This window comes from Tupaia chinensis, unplaced genomic scaffold, assembly GCF_000334495.1.
Source record: "Tupaia chinensis unplaced genomic scaffold, TupChi_1.0 Scaffold000104_1, whole genome shotgun sequence".
Classification (NCBI taxonomy): domain Eukaryota; kingdom Metazoa; phylum Chordata; class Mammalia; order Scandentia; family Tupaiidae; genus Tupaia; species Tupaia belangeri.
Genome location: NW_006159568.1, coordinates 1,268,764 through 1,291,407, shown reverse-complemented (window position 1 = coordinate 1,291,407; position 22,644 = coordinate 1,268,764). Strand labels below are relative to the sequence as shown.

Below are 22,644 nucleotides of genomic sequence, written 5' to 3'. Positions count from 1 at the left end.
CATTTGAGTATCTGAATGGCAGCATTAGCTTCAAGGACCAAAAAGCAGTACTGAAATCTTCCCTTCACAGAGACTCTAGCTCGGTGCTATAAGCCACTTCGCTGAGAGCTTGGTGCAGGCAGCAGGATGCTTTAGATCTCTCAGACAACAGAACGTGAAGTAAAAGCTAAATAGAATGTAGAGTCATTGGCAGTGACAAACCCATTCCATGGTGTTCATAAGCAACTTGTGAGGGAGGTGGGAACTGAGCAGAGGCGAAGATCTCAGGACAGTAAGCCTACAGACCAAAGATACTGGGATCCAGGAGCTCAGGTCGGTTTCTAGGAGAGAAGCAGCTTACTAGAAGTCTAGTCTTAATAAGCTTTTATTAGCATCGCCTATTTTCCCTTTTATTATTCCAAAGAGCATCCCCAAGAAAAAGAGAGAAGGGGGGGAGGGAGAAAGCACCCCCAACAAGGCCTTGTCACACACAATACTTTCTCCTCTAGTTCTCCATCTTGGCAGGATCCGAGGTGCATCACACCTGGCATGTCAACCGCCAGGACCAGGACTCCAACCCTGGCCAGCTGTGTGGGATCCAGCTTCCATTGCACATCACAGTGCTTAACTGCTGGGCTATGGGCTGGCCCTGCAACTGTCGCATTTGACTAGTACTTATAAAATGCTTCTGCCTGCCAGACACTGGCCTGTTTTCTGAGCGAAACAGTAAACATGATGAAATGGCCCTTGCCCTTGAGAGGCTTTCTGTCCAACAAGGAAAATAAACACTGAGCAGATGATGATGAGCCTGTGATTGTGATAAAGGAGAATGCAGGGTACTGAGGGACTCTGAGAAAGTGAGGACTCAGTCTCATAAGTCAAAGAAAGCTTCCCAGAGGAGGTGGCTGAAAACGAAAATCCTGACAGGTGAGCTGGTGTAAATGAGGCAGAAAGTGGAGAGAAAATCACCTCTGACAGGATGAACAGCTCTGCCAAAATTCTGAGACAGAAAACACGGTGTTTTCAAGAAACCGAAAGGAATTCGAGAAGAGTGTGGCTCAAGAAGCGTAAGAGACAAGCAGAGACAAGTGACTTTATTAAGGAGTCACTATTCAGTGGAAGCACAGCAGGTCTCTGCCCTGAGGTCAGCCAGGATCTATGCCTCCGCCTGACTTCGATTTCTAGTAAACTTCTCAATCTTGCCACAGTGACCGTGGGGCAGCAGAGGTTTTGCCAAAATACTTTAGAAACATGGGTAAAGAGAAAGGCCTCTTCATTCTTACAGTAGCCAGAATATCCGTCTTCTGTCTTGTCTGAAGCTGTGTGGGGAACTGAGGTCTCTCTTCTGAGCCGGACTGGATGCACTCAGCTGGGAATTTCTGCTAGAAGCCCCAAGACCTACTGGGAAGCAACCTCAATACAGCGGACAGGCAGGGACATTCGGGGTTGGACTGGAGGCACACCCGGCCGCCATCAGAGCACGAGTCATTGTATGAATGACAGCATAAAATCATAGGGCATGAAACACTCTCAGTGAAGACGCTAGTGCCTCGTTAGACCAATGATTCGCAGCTCCTGCAAAGATAGTTCACTATTAATCTGTATTTTTGTTGCATGCCAGGGGACTTAAAAACGTTTATAGAAAACTAGAGTTAAAGTACTAGTTCACTTTAATATAGAAGAGTTCTGAAATCTGTGCATAGTTTGGTAATTCTACTAATTTCCACAGACATTCTGAAGCTTCCTGTGCCATTTTCTGTCCATTGGACATCACCGAACTGATACAAACGTAAAAATTCTTAAGAGTTCGGAATGGTATCAACATAACAACTTCTGTAATCTCAGAGGAGGCTAACAGCAGTTTGTCACTTACATAGAGTTAGGTTTTTACATTTCTGGGGATGTTGAGAAATTTCTCTGTTTTAGTCATGGTAATTGATTGCATAAGATGATAAAGTACCCTCAGCATAAATTGGCTTTTTTAAAAGCCTGGATATTTCTGAGTCAAAACCAACTTGGATTTCTAAGGAAGTAGAATATAAATCAAAGACCAGTGACTGTCCTCTGACTTACACTGAACTCCGTTTATTAGCAATACCAGCGGAAGCAGCCGTGAAAAGGCTTCCCACGGAGTAGGAAGTATAGGCTCCTTCCCATTTTTCCACTAATAAAAAGAGATATGTGGGGCCAGCACCAAAGCCTGGTGGTTAAAGGAGCCGGACCCGTGTGGCCACCAGGCAGTTTGAGTCCAACCCCGGCAATGTGAAAACCACACTGGGCACACGTGTGCCCCAAATCCCGAAAACATGGAGAATGGAGGAAAACGGGTTGCCAGGGTTGGGAAGTGCTTTCTCCCTTTTCCTCTCTCTGTGTCTCTGTCTCTGGGAAGCACACACACCCTCTGCTGAAAGAAAAGAAAGAAAAAAAAAATGATGACCACATTGTCGCTACAATTCTTGCATTTCAGTGATTGCGTAGATAAAGATAAAATAGCACTGTAGCAAAGTCAGTATAGAGAAGTTGAGCACTGATATAATGTTGCTGTTCTGGAACTTGAAACTCATACTACCCAGAGGCCCCTTAGTCCAACAGAAAGACTCTGGGCTTTGAGTTACATGGTTGCCTTGACGTTTCTTAGCTGTGTAACCTTCAGCATACAGACTGCCTTCTCAAAACCCCGGTCTGTTTTACCTGTGGCATAGGGTGCCTGTGAGAATTAAATGAAAGCAAATGTATAAAGCAGCTGCTCATATGGTATTGGATATAGCAGGTGTTTAGTAAAAGATAGCTGTTGGGACCAGCAGATGGTATCGTGGTTGTATCTCTGGAGTCCCATGTAGTCAACTACGTTTTGAGTCCTGGACCCGGCAGCTTAAACTGATGCCAGGTGCTTATGTGTACGTGCCTAAAATCCCAAGAGGAGAATGGAGGAGAAGGGATTGTGGCGTGGCCATAATGCCTGTGGGTGATTTCTCGCTTTCTGTCTCTCTGTCTCTCTGGTGAGTGCTAGTGCCCTATAACAAGAAAAAAAAAAAAAAAAAAAAAAAAAACTCTCCCTCTTAAAAAAAAAAAAAAAAGAAAAAAAGAAAAAAATAGATAGCTGTTATTGGGATGAACCAGCAGATAGTAAAATGGTTGTATCAGTGGACTCCCACATAGTTGATTGTGGTTTTAGTCCTGGACCAAGTGACTTAAAACTCAAGGCTGGCACATGTGTGTGTGTGCCTAAAATCTCGAGAAGAGAATGGAGGAGGAGGGATTGCAGTGTGGCCATCCCCCCAAGGGGTGATATCTCCTTTTTTGTCTCTCTGTTTCTCTCTCTCTGGTGAGAGCACATGCCTTATAACTCAAATCTCTCAAAAAACAAAACAAAACAAAAAAACAAAAACTTACTTTTTGAGGGACAACTCAGTTTAAATTAAAAGCACAGCAAAACTTGTCCCTGACCCAGGGATATGCCCAGCAAGCTCTACAGAGAAACTTACCTCAGTGAAAACAGGAAAAGCTACCGAGGAAGAAGAAAAGTTCAAGATGAAAAGACAGAAGGAGCAGTGGATGAAATGAAGACGGAGGAACTGAGATTCCAAGATGACAGTTTCTATCATCTCAGAGAAATGACTGCCTTTCTCTCGCTCCTCCCCTCAACCCGCCTCCACCCCAACCAAAGAGCATGTGAGCAAGGAAGCCTCGTGTGCACAGTGAAAGCCACAGTCCCCAGCCGGGCAGAAAGCGTGCCACATGTTTGACCAGAAGGCTCCATTGCCTTCCTGAAAGACTGTGAGTGTGCTCTGAGACAGGCTCGAAGGAAAATGCCTGGGAGTTTATCCTAGTGCTGTGTGTGGAGGCATCATTAGTGCAGAGCCGCCTAGGTCATGGGGCAGCAGTGAGTGAGAGACAGGGAACTAGCCTTGAAATACAGTCTGTGAACCTACCCATCCAAGATGGCGGAGGAGTTTCTCTGGGTAGACGGTGTGCGAATGGTCCGGGGCTGTCCACTACCAGGAACTTGTGGCCTTTACCTTTATCGTTGGTTAAACCTCTGGACTATCCCGCGAATCTTTGTGCTTGCCTAAACAGACTGGACTGAGGAAAGCGCCACCATTGCCGATGCCTTGGCTTGTCACCACTGGCGGCAGTGAGCTGCTGCGGAGTCGGTGTGGATATAGGTGCTGAGCGGCACGCAGCTGGGTGGGTCTGGCTCACCTCGGTGCCTTTTCCTGAATACGGCTGTTCCCCACCAGCTGCTCTTCCACGCTTCAGATCTTACTGACCAGCGTGTCTGCACTGTGGCTCAGTGATGCCAGCGAGGCCTTGTCTTCCTCTTTGTCGTCTAACTCTTTGTGCTTCTCTGCTTTAGTAAAACACTGCCTCTCAAGGAGACCGTCACCAGTTAATCTTAGGGGACAAGCTGATCCCAGGGTACAAGCTTCTGGTCATGGCCTGTTTTCATTGCTGGGTACCTATGGGTCTTTATTTCACTGCCCAAGCCAGGTTTTTACATTGATTTGTAATTTGTTGAGAGTTTTTTGGTTGGTTTTAAAATCTTTTCCCCTTTTTTGTGGTTTGTTTGGAGTTCATAACCAGTGCTAATGCCGAGTACTGTGAAGCAGGTGTGCAGGTAGATGTGATTTTACAGTGCTGGCTCAGGTTTCTTTGGAGTGGTGACCATATACAGTGTAATTCAGAACTTAATTTAAAGCGTCAACACAGAGAACCACTACCCCATGGAAACAAAACTACCACAGAAAGGCTAGGGAAGGCATTTTCAATTGGTCAGTGCCGATTCTGTTATAGAATTCCAAAGGAAATTCTAATTCCTTTAGAACTAAGGACAGAAAGTAAGAGACAGAAAGCTCACTCCAGAGTCCCATGCTGCAGAATTAGAGGTGAGTCAGCAAAGATTCAAAGACATTTGACTTCAAGAACTTTGCGTTTGTGACACAGGTAAAACTAGAATGGAAGAAGGAAAGACTTCCTAGAGTTAAAGAGATTTCTAGAAGACTTTTATTTGTGTGAACAAAGAAAGTGATGTTTTTGGCCAACCCATGGCCTGGTGGTTTAGGAAGCTGGATCCCACACGACCTGACTGCACGGTTCAAGTCCCAGACCTGGTAGCTTGAACCAAACCATGCCAAGCATGTCTACCAACATGCCCAGAAATAGTGAAAAATGGAAGAGAAGGGATTGTGGCATGACCATTTTTCTTGAGGGGTACTTTCTTGCTTTTTCTCTCCCTGTCTTTGTCTCTCTCTGAGTGCACATGTCCTCTGTCAAACTAAAAAAAATAATAAAATAAAATAAAATAATGTATATGTTTTTAGTTCTTGGGCCTTACATCTACCAAACCTAATATGTCTACTCTAAACTTACAGAAATGAGAGAAGTAGCTCAGTCAGGTTATTCCAGACAAGGCGGAAATCCAGCTGAATGTAACGAGTTTGTGGGAATAGAAAGTTGAAGGCATCCTAAATATAGCAAGTGATGATTGTCAGAGGGAGTGGCCTGACATCATGGTGTAAAGAGTGCAATCATTCGTGTCACTTATCTCTCCAGTTGGGATTGGGGGGGTAGGAGTCTGTGCATAGTATGTGGATTTACAAGTCATGACAGTTTCCCAGTCATTGGACTAGGGATTTTTGGGAGGCTGATTTCCAAAGCCAAAGAAAAATTGTACAACTACAAAACAAAGAAAATGAAGGAACGTTCATGTTCCTGAGTTTTCTCCTGTAATGGAGGGTGCATTTCGACCCCCTTCTCAGGTATATCGCTGAATCGGGTGGACTCAAGGAACCAGGAACTGTAAAAGCTCTTAAAAGATCCACCTAACATGGTTCGCTACTGACGATCACATTGAGAATAACACAGGCCATGTTTTATGTAGATGTCGAGTCACACGGGTCATCTGCAGAGACCGGAAAGCCGCTGTTCCGTCTGGGAGGTGGAGGCAGGGGACCAACATGCACTTGCACCAGAGCACAGTGACCTGTGCTGTGACCCACGTCCGGGAGGTTCTTGTAGGCTGGGGATGGGTCTGTAAGCAGTCTCTTCCTAAGCCCATTTACCAGAAAATCGAAGAGAGGATACATTTTGTGGAGGACAGATAGCACAGTAGAAGGTCCAGGAAAAGCAAAAGAGAAAAAGAGCACAAGGCCGAAGAACCCTTCCTAACCTTGTTTATGTTAGAAGAAGCCATGTGGAATGCTGGGGGAGAGGACTTCCGGAAACTGTTCTAGCTAAAAAAGAGGGACCAACCCCCACCGAAATTAGCCTCTACCTTTCACTTCGGAGAAAGTACTGAGAGGAGTTGAGAAGGGTCGGCAGGTGAAAACCCAAGAGCTTTATGTCGGGCTGGCAGGCTCCTCTGGCTTTGGATGTGCAGGGTCTCCGGCCACGTCTAAATCTGAAGTTACATCTACTGGGATCTAATACGAAAAGTGAATCAGTCACTCCTGTGTGGTTTTTTTTTTTTTCTTTCTCCGTTTGTACCGGAGGTATGTTTTGTAACCTTCTCTGTACTTATGTATTCTATCAAGTGTCTTAAAGCCCAGAGAAGGTGGACATTTTAAGATTCCAGGTTTCAAAACATGGGTCTTTAGAGAAGGTGACTGACCTTCAAGAGAAGGATGATGCGGTCTCCAAATATTTGGTTCCTCTGGCTGGAAACGAAGGACAGCAGCGTGGCAGTCACGAATGGTTGCCGTCCAGAGTGCTCCAGGCTGCCAGCAAGCGTCTACCACTGCTGCCAGCAAGTGCCTGCACTTTCACTGGCCATTAAAGCCCCTCAGGCATAGAATTCCTCAGTCCTCGAACCTTGAGCACGAATTGGCACAAGAACAAAGAAGGAAAACCTAATATTAATATCATGTACTTATGTGTCTTCCAGAATAAATAGACTAAAAGAAATTTATTTTGATATCAGACAGCGCCTTTTCACTTACTGAAGCTTTTCTCTGGTAACAACATCTTTCTTTTCCATATATATATATTCATGTTCTCTCTTCCGAAGTGTTGTTTGGAGAGTGACGTAAATGGGGTCAATGTTCTTTACTGTCGTAATAAGCTGCCCACCCAGCACACTTTTATATTCTGTTCTCTGTGTGGAAAGTTCCTGCCAACTTGTGTTATTATCCTAGTGGATCTTCCCAAGGGCTTACATTGCAGCTAAGGAATAGCTGAGTAGGATGTGACAAAATAGGAACATTTCAGAAGGCAGTCAATATTAATTTCAGTCTAACAACCCGGAACAGGATTCAAGAATTTTTTGTAAAGGGCCAGGTAGTAAATATTTTTTAAGCTGTTCCTTTGGGTTTGGCAGAGAGAACCAAATGAGAAGTGTGCCTCAACATGCATGATTTCCTAGGACGGTTGGAGTGTAGGTGCCTTACAACTAAAATTAATATTGTATTGTTTTCCTGTTCATTTCCGAAATATGGCTCATATTCCTTGTAAGTGAAGAAAGTGCATTAAAGTCTTGGGAGTTGAGAAGAATAAAATGTACACGTTGTGTGCTGTCGATCAACTAGAAAATAGTGTTGCTCTCAAATTTCAAATGCATTAATGTGTTTTTGTATTATTTATAGCTGCTGAGATATTTGTCATTTGCTTTATTTATAAATTTCAGGTGGAAAAACCTTGCAGTGGTGGTCAGGATTTGCTTCTTTATCCAGCTAAGAGACAGCAGCTTTTGAGAAGTGAACTAGACACTGCGAAAGTGCCTGCATCCCAGCCACCTGCTCCCAGACAAACACCACCAGCGACAGGGTGTCCAAGAGCCATGCCAGAAGACATGAAAGAGAAAGTGGCGGAGCTGCTGGCGAAATACTCAAGTGGCCTCTGGGCCAGTGCACTCCCGAAAGCATTCGAGGACATGTACAAAGTAAAGTTCCCCAAGGATGCCTTAAAAAATCTTGCCTCGCTTTCTGATGTATGCACCATAGACTACATTTCCGGAAACCCCCAGAAGGCCATTCTCTATGCTAAACTTCCATTGCCCACTGACAAAACCCTACAGGATATAGGGCAAGCTCATGGAGATTATGATATCAAGGCTATGGTTGAACAAGAATATTTGCAAATAGAAGAAAAGATTGCTGAAAGTGCTGACACCTTTGTGGAGGATATAACGGTACCTCCTCTAACCATTCCGACCGAGGCGTCCCCGTCTGTATTGGTGGTTGAACTCAGCAACACAAATGAAGTGGTTATTAGGCAAGTTTCATTTCTGATTCTTTATGACCTTGGTTTACTGTGGACACATGACTGTTGTTTTTGTTTGTTTTAGGTATTTTTTGCCACAGGGCACATGCTCACTGGAAACAGAAAGGGAGGATGAGAAATCACTCCCCAGGGGGATGGCCACGCCACAATCCCTTCTCCATTCTCCTCTCAGGATTTTGGGCATGCGTGACATGCACCCAGCATGTTGTCAAGCTGCTAGGTCCAGCACTTAAACCACTTAGTCAGCCATCTGGGATCTAGCACCTTAACCGCCATGCCACCTGCTAGTCCGTCACATGACTTTTCTTCATATGAATGCTAGCGATTGAAAGAAAAATAATAAATTCTATAGTTACAATGGGGTATATTAATGTTAATATGAGAAAATGTTACTCACAGTTCTAAAAATTGGAAGGATAATATGAACTTGGAAGAAATTTATGTCAAAAGCATGATGGCAACTATATGCGTCAAAAGTAATATCTAGTCCCTGGGAAAAAAAATAAAGTCCCCCACATGCTAAATAATAAATACTATTTAATCTGGGACTGCATAGTATTTCTTAAAAGTCAAAATGGTTAATTAAGCCTCATCTTCCTCATACAGTAAATCAGATTAACTCTTGAACCCAAAGGTGCTTTGGTTCTTTGAGCCTTTCAAGATGATTGTCTGGGAGGAGGAGTCACTGTTTAAGTGGCTAATGATAACTGGAATTATAAAGCACATTCAAGCTTCAGGCACTTGACTTGGACCTGTAGAAAAAATAGAAAATATGTAGAAAATATAGAAAGACTTCGGCCAGCCTTGTGGCCTAGTGGCTATAGGAGCTGGATCTCACATGACTGACCACAGGGTTTGAGTCCCAGGCCTAGTGGCTTGAAGAACACACTAGGCACGTGTGCATGCCTGCCCCACAACAGAATGGAGAATTAAAGATATTGTAGCATTACCACGTCCTAGTGGGAGGTGTTTTCTCCTCTCTCTCTGTTTCTCTCTGATAGATGTATATGCTCTCTGGCAAAATAAAGTGGGATGGGATAGGATGGGATGGGATGGGATGGCGTAGGATAGAATAGGGTAGGATAGGAGCTAAACCTCTAGAGGCCCCTGCCCAGAGTGGCTGCTGCTGGGTAGGTCAGGAAATGGCTGAAGCAAGAGAGAATCCAGGCTCCTTCCAAAGTGTCCCTATAGTTTGGGCCATCTGTCCTGCAGAGACTCATAACTGAGGTAGAAAGGCCCAGAGAAAGACCACAAAATCTTCAGAATTCTTCAATGAAAGAAGAACTCAACAGAATTAAGGTTTTCCCATTTGAACAAACTAAATTGGAGTGAAGGATGGAATGAACCTAACTCTCTGCGGATGCTCAAACTAGTAGAACCTTAGGAAACTTTCGAGAGTGGTCTTGTCTTATGTAGGGGTAGTGGGTTTATAAAGCTTCATTCTATTGGGGTATGGAAGATCTAATAAGTTGCTGAGGGTTAGGGATCCCATTATGAGGGAAAGGAAAGATTCTATGGGCATATTGTTTTACCATTTGACATTGTAAAGAAAGCCTAAATCTATCTCCACGGCAGGATCTTTTGGTATCCGTTACCAGTAAGTGTTGGCGTTGTCAAAGACCAAGCATCCTGGGCTGGGCTAGATCAAACATGTGACTTCAGATTTTCTTACCAAGAGTTAGCAGGAGTCTGGATCCGTTCTTGGTCTTTAGTAAGAATATTCTAAAGTATCCCAGGATGGTTAGGTCCAGGGTCATTAGATTACTTGAAATGTCATTCTTCCCGTGTAAATTTGAATCATGGAGTCCACGTTCTATGTGTTCAGCAGAGTTGATCAGCAAGTATCGTGGATGGTGTCTGCCATTAGGTTGACTCTAGGCCATCAGCCCCCCACTTCCTCCCTAGGCTTGGCAGGCCCCCATCAAACTGTGCCCTGTTTTGTACCCACGTGGATCTTTACCCAGAAAGGCAGTAGCTAGTGGAATCTGGGTCTCTGGCTCATTAAGAGCTCAGGGTGGGTACTGTGGTAGAACTCAGGTCTAATAAGAGAATCTGTTATCTCTAGTCTCAAAACTGAATTTTGTAAAACTTTGTATTTATGGCCCATGTAAATTGTCCGTATCTTCCTTTGCTCCCTTGCTCAGGTAATGTAGGGATATCTTGGACCCCTTTCTTGCCACTCTCATAACATCTTCTCCTGACTTTTACCGTGGCCGGGTGTTGAACCATCTTTCTTTTCTAGCTGCTGTAGGGCCCAGGCCACTTCTCACCCCTTCCTTCTCCCTTTGAAGAATTGGCACCAGGCAGACCACATCACGGGCTGCATCTCAGGCCTCTGCCAGTTGAGCTTCCAGGGCTGTAGTGGCACCACAGGGAGGCCCTGTTAGATCCCAGGTCCCAGGGAATGGCACTTAGGCAGAGTCACAGACTCCAGAGCCAAGAGTGCACCTGTGTTCCAGGCAGTGCCTCAGCATTTGCAAAGCTCAGTGCATTTAAGTGATGGAGTATGGCAAAGCTTCTCCAGCTGTTCTGGAGTGAATCATATGCATGTAACATTTTACTTTTAAATAGCCATTGTTCAGAGCCAGCAGGTGGTGGTGGTGTGGTTAAGGTTCTGGACTCCCCCATGGTTCAATTCCTGCACCCAACAACTTGAAAAACCATGCCAGGCACATGTGCACTGCGTGCTCAAAATTCCAAAAGGAGAGTGAGGAGAAGGGGCTGTGGCATGGCCATTTCCCCTGGGGGGTGGTTTTTCAGTTTCCCTCTCTCTGTGTCTCTGGCAGCACACATGCCCTATGACACAACCATGAAAAAAGTCATTGTTCAAAAGAAGCGTACTTTCCATTTCGTGTAGGATTTTTTAAAGCTTTTTTCACCCTAGTAACCGTCAGTTTAACAATTGCATCTTCTGCTCTGATGATTCTACAAAAAATACATAGAAACACTCCTAAAGGAGTAGTTTCTTAGAGCCCTGGGTAAAAACTGGAACAGTACAAAGAGCTGCATTTTTGTGGCGAATCCCTCACCTTCCTGGCCAGGAGAGTCTGGCGCTGCTGTAGCATAGTCTTCTGGCTAAAATGGCTTTATACCATGGCTGAAGTGGCTCCTGTTCCATGACCCAAACCTGATCTGTCAGGTTTAACATGCTGGGCAGAGGCCCTCCATGGAATTGTCTCTGAGGACTAAAGGGCAGGGGACAACAGCCTATTTGTGGCAGAAAGGAAAATAGTATGCTTTGATAACATGAACTGGGACAACATGATTATAATTATCAACAATAGAAAATTGTACAAAGACATAGGGGCATGTCCTGAAGGGGAAAATAAAAGCAGAAAGCAAGCATTCAGTTTTAGAGGCATTCGAGCATGTTGCCTCATTAAAGAATATCAGAAGCCAACATTTTGTTGTAATTTGCTCAGATTTATTTGGTGGGAGTATGCAGGGGCTGTAACATTCTTGTAATTGGTGTGTTTAAGACTTTGGTTTTTTTCCTGTAGTAAAATTTCATTGGTTTTCAGAACTTGAAGCTTACTCAGATCCCAACTTAGTTCAGATAAAGCTATATGCTAGGTTCTTTTCTTGGTAATCTACAAAGATCAGCAGCAGCTTTGGTCAAGACCGTAGCTTGATCCTCACTTCCTTGGCATCTCCATTTTCCACCATCTCGTCCTCTCTTCCCTTCCCTAGTCCTCCCCAGGGACCCCTTCCCTGCTTGCTGCCATGCTCTCTAGTTCCCTGGAGTGTTGGCACACACTGCTCTCTTGTGTGGTGTGCTGGACCTGGGTCTTGCTTTGTATGCACTCCATAGTCCGGTGTCTCCTTTTATTGGGATGAAGGCTTACTGAATACAGGCTCTAATCCTGTGGTTATAAGCAAATCTCAGGCTGCAAGCAGAGATGGCCGGAGCGGCAACAGTGACAGCAGTGAGATCTGGTACTTCTTTTCCTTCTGAGTAACTTCATTTGTGTTCTCTTTCTTTAATGAGCTCAGGTATGTGGGCAAAGACTATTCTGCTGCCCAGGAGTTAATGGAAGATGAGATGAAGGAATATTACAGTAAGAACCCGAAAGTCACCCCAGTCCAGACGGTGCACGTTGGGCAGTTGCTGGCAGTCAACGCCGAGGAGGATGCTTGGTTACGGGCACAGATCATCTCGATAGAAGAGAACAAAATAAAGGCAAGCAGTGTTTACTCTTTACAAATGTAAATGTTGTTTCTAATGTTGTGTCCTTTTTTTTTTTTTTTTAATTCCTAGCATCCACCATGGAGTGGATGATGATTATTTTTTCATTTAACAAGTACTTATTTTTCTTTTTATTTTATACACACAATATATTACTTAACTTATAAAATGAATTTACCCAACATGAAAATACCTCACACCAGTCCAGTTGAAGATACTATATGCATTATCATCAAAAGACAACAATCCATTTCTGTGCCCCATAAATACCTTGCATCTATATTTTTCTCCTTGATTCCTTTCCTTACACTCTCCCCCTTCTCCCACCATCTTCCCATACTGTCTCCAGTATCTATAACCATTTTCTATGCTTCTGTATTCTCTTAATCTTTCAGTTTCTACATAGAGTGCCGACAGTATCAATATATTAAGTAGAGACATGCAATGTCTCTCATAGCCTGGCTTGCTTCACTCAGTAGTAAAATTTCCATATTCATCCACTTTCTATCAAATGTCAGGATCTTGGTTTTGTTTTGTTTTGTTTTTCCATGGCTGAGTTGTATTCCATAGAGTATATGTGCCACATTTTTCAATCCATTCATCTGTTTGTGGACATTTAGGTTGGTTCCATGTCTTAGCAATCATGAATAATACTGCAGTAAACATAGATGTGCAATCACTTCTTCGACAGCATTCTCTTGTTCTTTGGATGTTTACCCAGGAGTGGAATTGCTGGATCATATGATAGTTCTATTTGCAGGTCTTTGAGGAATCTCCATATTGTTCTCCGCAGTGGCTGGACCAGTTTATATTCCCACCAACAGTGAAGGAGAGTTCCCTTTTCATCACAGCCCTGCCAGCACTTATCATTTATTGTTTTTTTTTTTTTGGGGGGGGGGGGGGGAGATTTTTGCTATAGGGCGTGTGCACTCACCAGAAAGACAGAGAGAAACAGAGAGACAGAAAACAAGAAGTCACCCCCTGGGGGCATGGCCATGCAGCAATCCTTTCTCCTCCATTCTCCTCTCAGGATCTTGGGCACACACGCACATGCACCTGGCATGAGTTTAAGCCACCAGGCCTGGGACTCGAACTGTGGTCGACTACATGGGAGCCCAGTGATGTAGCCATTACACTATCTGCTGGTCCCTCATTTATTGGTTTTTTAATCTCCACCATTCCGAAAGGGGTTAGGTAGTATCTCATTGTGGTTTTGATCTGCATCTCCCTTATGATGAGCGATGTCAAGCATTTTTTCATATGCCTTTTGGCAGTTCATATATCTTCCTTAGAGAGTTGTTTGTTCAGCTTATTCTTTCATCTTTTAATTAGGTTGATTATTTTTCTTTTCAGGTAAGCCGCTTGAGTTTGTATTCTAGTTATCAGTCCCTTATCTGAGGCATGGTTTACAAAAATATTCTCCCATTCTGAGGATTGTCAGTTCACACGAATTAGTGTCTTTGGCTGTGCAGAAACATCTTAATCTGATGTAATCCCGTTTATCTATTTTGGGGATTATTGCCTATGCTTTGGGGAACCTTATTTAAGAAGTTTTTGTCTGTCCCAATGTCTTCTAGAGTTTCCCCGATATTTTCCACCAGTAATTTTATAGTTTGAGATACTAGGTTTAGATCTTTGATCCACTTTGAGTTGATTTTTGTTAATGGTGAGAGATAAGGGTCCAGGTTCATTTTTCTGCAGGTGGATACCTAGTTTTTCCAGCACTATTTGTTAAAGAGGTTTTCCTTTTTCCACTGGATTGACTGGTGCCCTTTGTCAAAAATCAGTTGTCTTGTATGTTTTGGGGTTTATTTCTGGGGTCTCTATTCCATTTGTCCACATGTCTGTTCTATTTCAAAATAGCGTGCTGTTTTGATTATCACTGCTTTGTAATATATTTTGGGGTTAGGGAGTGAGATACCTCCTACCGCACTCTTCCTGCACAGGATTTCTTTGGCAATACAGGGTCTTTTATGATCCCAGGCAAATTCTTTGATTGTCTTTTCTAAATCTGTGAAGAATGTCCCTGGTAATTTGATTGGAATTGCATTAAATATGTAGATTAATTTGGGTAGAATTGCCATTTCAATTATATTAATTCTTCCAACCCAGGAACATGGGATGTCCTTCCACTTTTTTGTGTCATTTTCAGTTTCTTTTTTTAGATTTTTATGGTTTTCCTTGTGAAGGTCTTTGACTTCTTCGGTAATATTTAGCCCTAGTTATCTTACACTTTTTCGTGGCTATGATAAATGGGATTACTTTCTTCAGTTCTACCTCAATCTGCTTGTTGTTAGTAAATAGAAATGCTATTGATTTCTGCATGTTGATTTTGTATCCTGCTACTTTACTGTATTCATTTATTACTTCCAGGAGTTATTTGGTGATGCCCTTGGATCTTCTCTGTATATAATCATGTCATCTGCAAATAGAGATAATTTCAACTCTTCTTTCCCTTTTTTTTTGAATACTTTTTATGTTATTCTGATTGCATTGGCTTTATGTTTTCTGATTGCATTGGCTAGGACTTCCAGCACCATACTGAAAAGGAATGGAGAAAATGGACAGCCTTGTCCTTGTACCAGGGAATTCCTTTGAAGAGAAGACTCAAACATAAATCCTAGTGATACATTAATAATGTCACAGTGTTTACAATAAATAATGTGGATGTTCCACGAGGATACCTCCTGGTCCAAGTCTGTAGCACAGCCATTTGGGCCTTTCTTCCCTTCTTACTTCCACTCAGCTCTGCTGTTTTTAACTATGTAGCTTTGGGAAAGTTATTTAACTTCTCTGTTTTCTTACCTACGGAATCACATACTGTCATCATGTTACTATTTGCCTGATACACTTTCTACTGACTTTTTTCACTGTCCTAGGGAAGAGACAAGACAGACAAGTTCTTATTCTCAAGAAGCTTATATTCTAGTGAGAAAAGACAAATAAGCACATCTACAGTAAATAGACACAAGAATATCAGTTCCATGAACAAAATAACCAAGACGTTATGATAGAAAATGGACTCTGAAGGAAGGGATAGGCAAGGTGATATGGTTTATTTCACTTATTTGCTTCACAAATTGTTCTGGTGCTGTCGTGCAGACTGGTCCTAGGAGAACACGGAAGGAGAGTGAGACTTGTTGGTTAGCTTTGCAGTACCAGCCACCCTGGGACCCGGATTAGAGCGCAGTAGCAGAGGCAGGGGTCATGGGGCAGATACAGGGTCTATTTTTACGTGGAACTGACGGGGCACAGATTCACTGAGTATGGGGAATACACGAAAGAGAAATTCAAGATGGCTCCTGGCTTGGGGCATTAGCAGTTGAGTGGCTCGTGGTGTTGTCTGTTGAAATTGAGATGTCAGGGAGCAGAACCACCGTGGGGGAGAATCAAGAACTTTGTGGAACCTGTTAATTCTGAAAATAGTTTTTAGATTTCACACAAATGAATATGGCGCTCAGGGAGACATTAGGGCTAGAGATATATTAGCTTGGTGGTCTCAGTATATAGGTGCTAATTTATGTCATGGGACTAGATGAGATCATGAAGGGAAAAAAAAGAGAAAAGAAGGGGCCCTGAAACACTCTACCATTTAGATAGGGGGCATAAGAAAAGCAAAGACGACTATATTGGTGCCCAAAGAAGACCAACAGGGTGGTGTCATGGAAGCCAGAAAAAGAATCTGTCTCGTAAAGGAGGGAGCAACCAGGTCTGTCATTGCTGCTGAGAGTTTGGGGACTTGATTGTTTAAAAAAAAGGCAGCTCAGAGGCAGGTGTGGTCGCATGAGCCTGTATTCCCAGCTCCTCGGCTTAGGCAGGAGCATCACAAGTTAAAGGCCAGCCTGGGCAACTTTCTGAGAGCCTGTATAAAAGAACAACAAAAGAGCCAGGAGTCCAGTGGTTAAGGGAATTGATTCCACGTGGCCAGCTGCAGTGTGAATCCTGGTTCCGCAGCTTGAAAAACTTACTATTTGCATGTGCACACATGCCTAAAATACTGACAATACAGAGAAATGGAGAAGGAATTGTGGTATGACCACACTGCATTTGGGGTGTTCTCTCTCTGGGTGAGTGCACATGTCCTCTGGCAATAATTAAAAAAAAAAAAAAGTAGCTCATTATCTTGTCCAGTAGTGAGTTCTTCAGACAGCAATAGTTGTAGCAGTCCTGTCCTGACCACCTTCCCCTATCCCCATGAAGCTGACAGACAGCTGCTTTTCTTTGGAGAAACTCCATTTCTTGAACCAAACTTTGCCTGGCAGCAGGCACCAGTTTCCTCCTTGCTGTCCGGTTGCTGGTGAGTAGGAGAGACAGGAGCATGAGTTCACTCCCTGAGGCTGATGCCCATTTAGCCTGACCCAGACAGGGCGCCCAGGGCTGTCAGCTGGGTGTTACTAGGTGGTGTCATGAAGCCTGTGGCCACTTGATGGTGCCAGAGAACCAGGAACGGACGGGGCCTTGTGCCGCAGTCGGGAGCCTGCTGGTGCTGATCCTGACCGTTAGAGAAACTCCTCGGCCCTCACAGAGCAAAGGACACAGGACTGGGTGTGGTGAGACGTTATGGGCAGTCTGTGGACTAAGCTTTGTAAACTGCAGCTGCCGTTTCAATACATGGTGTCGTGATGAAACACAAGAAAGAAGAGATACAAGCTACAGACATCTCAGAAACCCTTCGGCGATTTGGGGGCAGTTTTTCTCTTATCAGTTGTTAGGTAAGAGTATACCCTGAATTTCCCAGGTGCTGTGACCTCACACACTGTGTCCTATTGTCAGACACATCTCCACTGGGGCTCTGGGGAGAGATGTGCCCAGATCGAAGGTGGTGGTAACTAAAAGATGAGAGCTGTTGGACTCCTGACGCCAGTGAAGAAGAAAAACCGGTGCTAATTTAGGATCAGAGAAATAAATCTCTGCACTTAAAAGGCCACCTACCTGACACGGGGACTCTGCTATCAATCTGGCCTATCACAGTGCTGAATTGGCTGCAGGCTCTTAAGAGGATCTTTCCAACATGGGCTAGACAGATGCCATAGACCCACTTATCAAGCGATCCATGAAGATGTTAGCGGTCTCTCCCCTCTCCTGTCTTCCTCGGTCTCTGCTGGGGAGGGTTTTTATTTAGTACCATAACCTAGAAGCTGGCCTGTGGACTTCATTTTCCTGCAGAAGGTGAAAAGGACTTGTCTCTGTGTTACTTACTATTTCTCAGCCAAGCCTCAGCCCTGGTTTTTGTTGTTGGGCTCTGCTTTCTAAATAACCATCAGCTGCTTTAATTAGAGAAGCAAATAGATTTTTAGCACTTTCCTTAAGATGCTTAGCTGTCATTTTGAACCGCAGCTTAATGTTTATAATAAAAAGGCTTAGTTTTTATATAGTCTTTTTCTTTTTCTTTCTTTCTTTCTTTCTTTTTTTTTTCTTCTTGAGAGGTTTTTGTTATAGGGCGCATGCGCTCAACAGAAAGACAGAGAGAGACAGAGAGACAAAATGAGAAATCACCCCCTGGTGGGGTGGCCATGCTGTAATCCCTTCTCCTCCATTCTCCTCTCGGGATCTTGGGCACTCATGCACACGCACCTGCTGTGAGTTTAAGCCACTGGGTCCAGAACTCAAACTGCGGTCGACTACATGGGGGTCCAGCGACATAGCCATTATGCCAACTGCTGGTCCCTGTATAGTCTTTTTCAACTGAAGGGTCTATAATTATTCTAAAAACAATATCCAGGCTCTTAATGTTCTTTGCTAATGGTGAGGAAGGGACCTGCAGGTTTCTACCAACACAAATTTGCAAATTGTGGGAGGCTTACGCTAGCTCCACACTCCTTAAGAAAATCAAGTATCTTTCTTTTTCTTTTCTCTTCTCTTCTTTTTTCTTTTTCTTTTCTCTTCTCTTCTTTTTTCTTTTTCTTTTTCTTTTTTCTTTTCTTCTTTTTTTTTTTTTTGTTTAGTGTAAAATTACACATTGTTTGGGCCAGCCTGTGATGTGGTGGTTAAGGTGGTTAGATCCCACATGGCCATCTGCGTGATTCAAGTCTGGACCTAGTGGCTTGAGAAACATGCGAGGACCATGTACATGTGTGCCCAAAATTTCAAAAAGAGGGAGAGATGGAGGAAAAGAGATTGCAGCGAAACTTCTCCCCATGGGGAATACCTGCCCCCCCCTCTGTTTCTTTCTCTCTCTCTCTGTTTCTTTCTCTCTCTCTCTCTGTTTCTCTCTTTCTCTGTCTCACTCCAGCAAGTGCTTGTGTCTTCTGGCAAAATTTAAAAAAGAGTTGTCGCCGTATGTTGTTAAACCATTGACATCACTGTTGTCATCAACAGAAGGCATCTCAGCCCCTAGGTACACAGTGGTCGAGAACAGGCCATCAGAAATGTGGCTTTGGGGATTTAGAATCTGATGAGTACAAAAGGGATGCCCTCTCTAGAAACAAATACTGCTGCCCAAGGAGAAGGTGGAAGTGTGTAACTTAAGGAAGAATAAGGTGATGTAGACACGTTGTTAAGGGAGGCGAGGAGAGGCAGTGGGGTTGGCAGAATCAGACAGGCCTGCTACTGGGCAAGGCATCAGAGCGGAGTAGTCCTACCTTGTTCTTCTTGTGGACCGAGGGTGAGGGAGTGGAGCGTGGCCTGGAGCAATAACCCTGGTCCTAGTCTTTCTCTTCTGGGGTTAGTCAGGGGTCCCTCCCTTTGCATTTTCCAGGCAGCTGTATTGCCACTTAACAGGCTGACTACAGAGTATAAAGGAGCCAATTAAAGTATCAAATGATTTTTTTTCTAAGTGAGGATAAAGAACTGGGAGACTAAAACATTGTTTTGTTTTGTGTCATTAGGTATGCTATGTTGACTATGGTTTTAGTGAAAACATTGAAAAGAGCAAAGCATACAAGTTGAACTCGAAGTTCTGTTCCCTCTCATTCCAAGCTACAAAGTGTAGGCTAGCAGGTAAGAGGAACATTTTAAAAAACTCTCTCCATATTGGTAGATTATTATGACCATACCTTTGGGTAGTTAACTCTTAAAATATTCTAGATATCACAAGGTGTTACAATATGTTATTTATTAAAATGTTTAAATAAATTCATGTTTAATGTGCACTTTGAAATATGTGATCACCAAAATGTTACAAGGTTTTATTACATTTTGTTATATGTAAAGGTACTATTGTATGTAATATATTGTAAATTTTTAAAAATTATTTAATTTTATTTATTCACTCATTTACTTTTAGTTTGATCAAAGAGACACAGAAAGAGAAAGAGAAAGTGAGAAAACAAGTCACCAGGTCTGAGACCTGAACCACGGTCAGCCATGTGGGAGTGTCCAGCGCCCTAACCACCACAGCACCTACTGGTCCCAATATATTGTAATTTTTATTTTTTTGTAGAGGTTTTTGCTAAAGGGCACGTGCGCTCGCCAGACAGAGAGAGACAGACAGGAAGCAAGAAATCACCACCCAGGGGGGATGGCCATGCCACAATCCCTTCTCCTCCATTCTCTTCTCGGGATCTTGGGCACGCACACACATGTGCCCAGCGTGAGTTTTAAGCCACTGGGTCCGGGACTTGAACTGCGGTCAACTACATGGGAGTCCAGCGACATAGCCATTATGCTAACTGCTGGTCCCAATGTATTGTAATTTTTTAAGAAGAATGTTTATTGAATACGTCAAAGGGCACTTTTTTCTGACTGTCCTGTTCATAACTAATAGAGGCCCTGTATCGTGGGATCTGATCAGTTTCAGTCCCGTCGTTGAATGTATTACAAGGTGACTCAGCCCCCTTCCCTCCGGGATGGACTGTGCTGATGCTTACACAAACTTGTGTGCCCAAACATGAGTTTGGCTACAGGTCCTGGTCTGTATGTCATTCTTTCCTTCCCTCCTCAGGGAAGCCTCGAGGAATGTGTGGGCATGAGAGTGATGTTGTAGGGGTAAAGTTCATACTCCGGACCACATTAGTGATAAGGAAAGGCATCGACAGGCATGTGCCAGGAGAGCTTGGACTGCATTCAGAAAATGACTGTAACTCTTTCATGGAAATAAGTCCTCGGAAGAAATGCCTCCTTCCCATCCAGAATGAATCCTTACATCACAGGAGCTGCGTTTGACTGTGAGAATGCCCTCATCATCTTAAAAGCCCGTTAGAGGGCTCGGCTTGGTGGCACAGTGGTGTTACACTGCTCCACGATGCTGAATCGATAGGGAAGATTGCAGGTTCGGTTTCCCAGGGGACCTGAACACACCGGGTCTGCCCACCCCTGATCCTGGCAGGCTGGGAAGGCAGCAGGAGGGATTGCAGTGTGGAGTCTTATTGGGGTACTCGCTCTCTCCTTTTTCTGTGTGTCTGTCACTTACTCTCATGGAATAAGTCAGATTTAATGAATAAACAAATAAATGCCTGTTATAAACCTGTGGGAGTTGATTTTGAAAAGACCCTACAAGGAAATTAGACAAGAGTCAAGATGCTGAAAATGAAAGGTTTGAGAAAAGCCACAAAGCGATATGTGTGAAGAACAGAACAAGAGAAGCAGAGCTCTCAGGGGGAGTCTGTTTTTGTTTTTGAGTTGCCAGAGGGCACAGGTATTCACCAGAAGGGGGAGCAACCCTCCGTGGGGCTTGTACCACAGTCCCTTCGCCTTTTCGCCATCCTGTCAGGATCTGGGGTAAACACATACACAAACACTGTGTTTTTTCAAGACTCCGAGGCTAAGATTCCAACTACCGTCAGCTCCCTTATCCACCAGGTGATGGGGCCAGCCCAGATCTGCAAATTTTGATTTGTGTATGTAAAGGGGGGAAAATATAGAAATAGTACCATTGGTGAAAATAAGGAGTTAGTTCTCATCAGTTTAATAGATTAACTTAGGGGGCCAGTAGATGGTGTAGCTGTTATGTAGCTGACTCCCACATGACTGGCTGTGGTTCCAATCTCGTACCTGATGGCTTGATATTCACACCGGGCACATACACATATGTGCCCAAGAATCTAGGAGGAAAATGGAGAAGCAGCGATTGCAGCATGGCCATCCCCCTGGGGGATGATTTCTCACTTTCCCTCTCATCGTCTCTGTATATCTGGTGAGCACACATGCCCTAAGGCAAAAACCTCTGAAAAAATAGATTGACTTAGAATTGTCATATATATGATGTATGGAATTACAGTTTTCAGAGTTTAAGTAGAGTAATTGGACTACAACAAAAGTTACCTAATATCCATGTTGTGTTGAACACTGATTTTATTTTGGTAAATTAGAAGGTTTATTGGATATCTTCCAGATCGTAATGGTATACTAAAAAAAAAGAAAGAAACAGAAGTGGTTGTCTCAATTAACAAAAACTGGGGGGTTTTGTAAGAAAAAAATAATTGTTTATATATTAAATTAGGAATATTTCTAAAAAGTCAAAGGTGGAATTTTAGGAAGAACGTTATGAATGTATGACTGAAACACACGGTTAATGGTGTCTTATGCATATTGGCTTGTTGTTTTAAATATGTCTTTGTATAAAACACAAAGGCTGTTTTGCCTAAGGTAGAAATTCTGGTTGACTATTTTTTCTTCTTGCTTTAAGAGTGCCTGCATTAGAGTATCATTCACATTAAATGTGTTTTCTAAAACCTAAGGGCAGATAAAGTAAAGAAGATGAGAAAACAAAGCTTCTTTTTAAAAGTTAATTCATGGGTAGAGTCATCATTTTAATAAGTGATCAGAACAGATGCAGTCTTTTCATCTGGAAATTATTTTGCTAATTGAGTAGTAATGAAAATGTTGGCTATTTTTCAGGACTGGAAGTTCTAAGTGACGATCCTGATTTAGTGAAGGTGGTTGAGTCCTTAACTTGTGGGAAGATCTTTGCAGTGGAAATACTCGCCAAGACTGATGTCCCGCTTGTTGTTCTGTATGATACCTCTGGGGAAGACGACATCAATATCAACGCCACCTGCTTGAAGGCCATCTGTGACAAGGCGTTGGAGGTTCGCCTGCAGGTACTACCGTGATCACTGTTGTCAGCCGTCACACAAGAAAATCGTCGGGGAAGAATGCTGTCGGTTAGAGGCTACCGAGTGATAGAGGCAGAAAATATTTAATAAATGAAAAAAGGAGGGAGGGAGCCGGAAGGGAGAAAGGCCACAATGTTAGTCATTATTTTTTAGAACTTGGTCTGATTTTTTATTTTCCAGTTTCTACAACATGCATATATTAATTTCATGTGAAGTTATTTTGCAAAGATAATAAGGGAAAATAACACAAAAGAAGGGAAAATTAGA

General features: G+C 43.3%; 1 protein-coding gene across 1 annotated transcript in view; it reads left to right on the top strand.

Annotated features, from left to right (window-relative positions):
• The window catches only part of TDRD7 (tudor domain containing 7), a 67,371-nt gene that overhangs the window by 17,315 nt on the left and 27,412 nt on the right, over nt 1-22,644 (top strand). The window contains exons 6-9 of the mRNA XM_006143718.3: nt 7,601-8,187; nt 12,190-12,376; nt 19,210-19,321; nt 22,160-22,362. Of these exons, the coding sequence (XP_006143780.1) occupies nt 7,601-8,187; nt 12,190-12,376; nt 19,210-19,321; nt 22,160-22,362 (1,089 nt within the window). The remainder of the gene's footprint in view (nt 1-7,600; nt 8,188-12,189; nt 12,377-19,209; nt 19,322-22,159; nt 22,363-22,644) is intronic.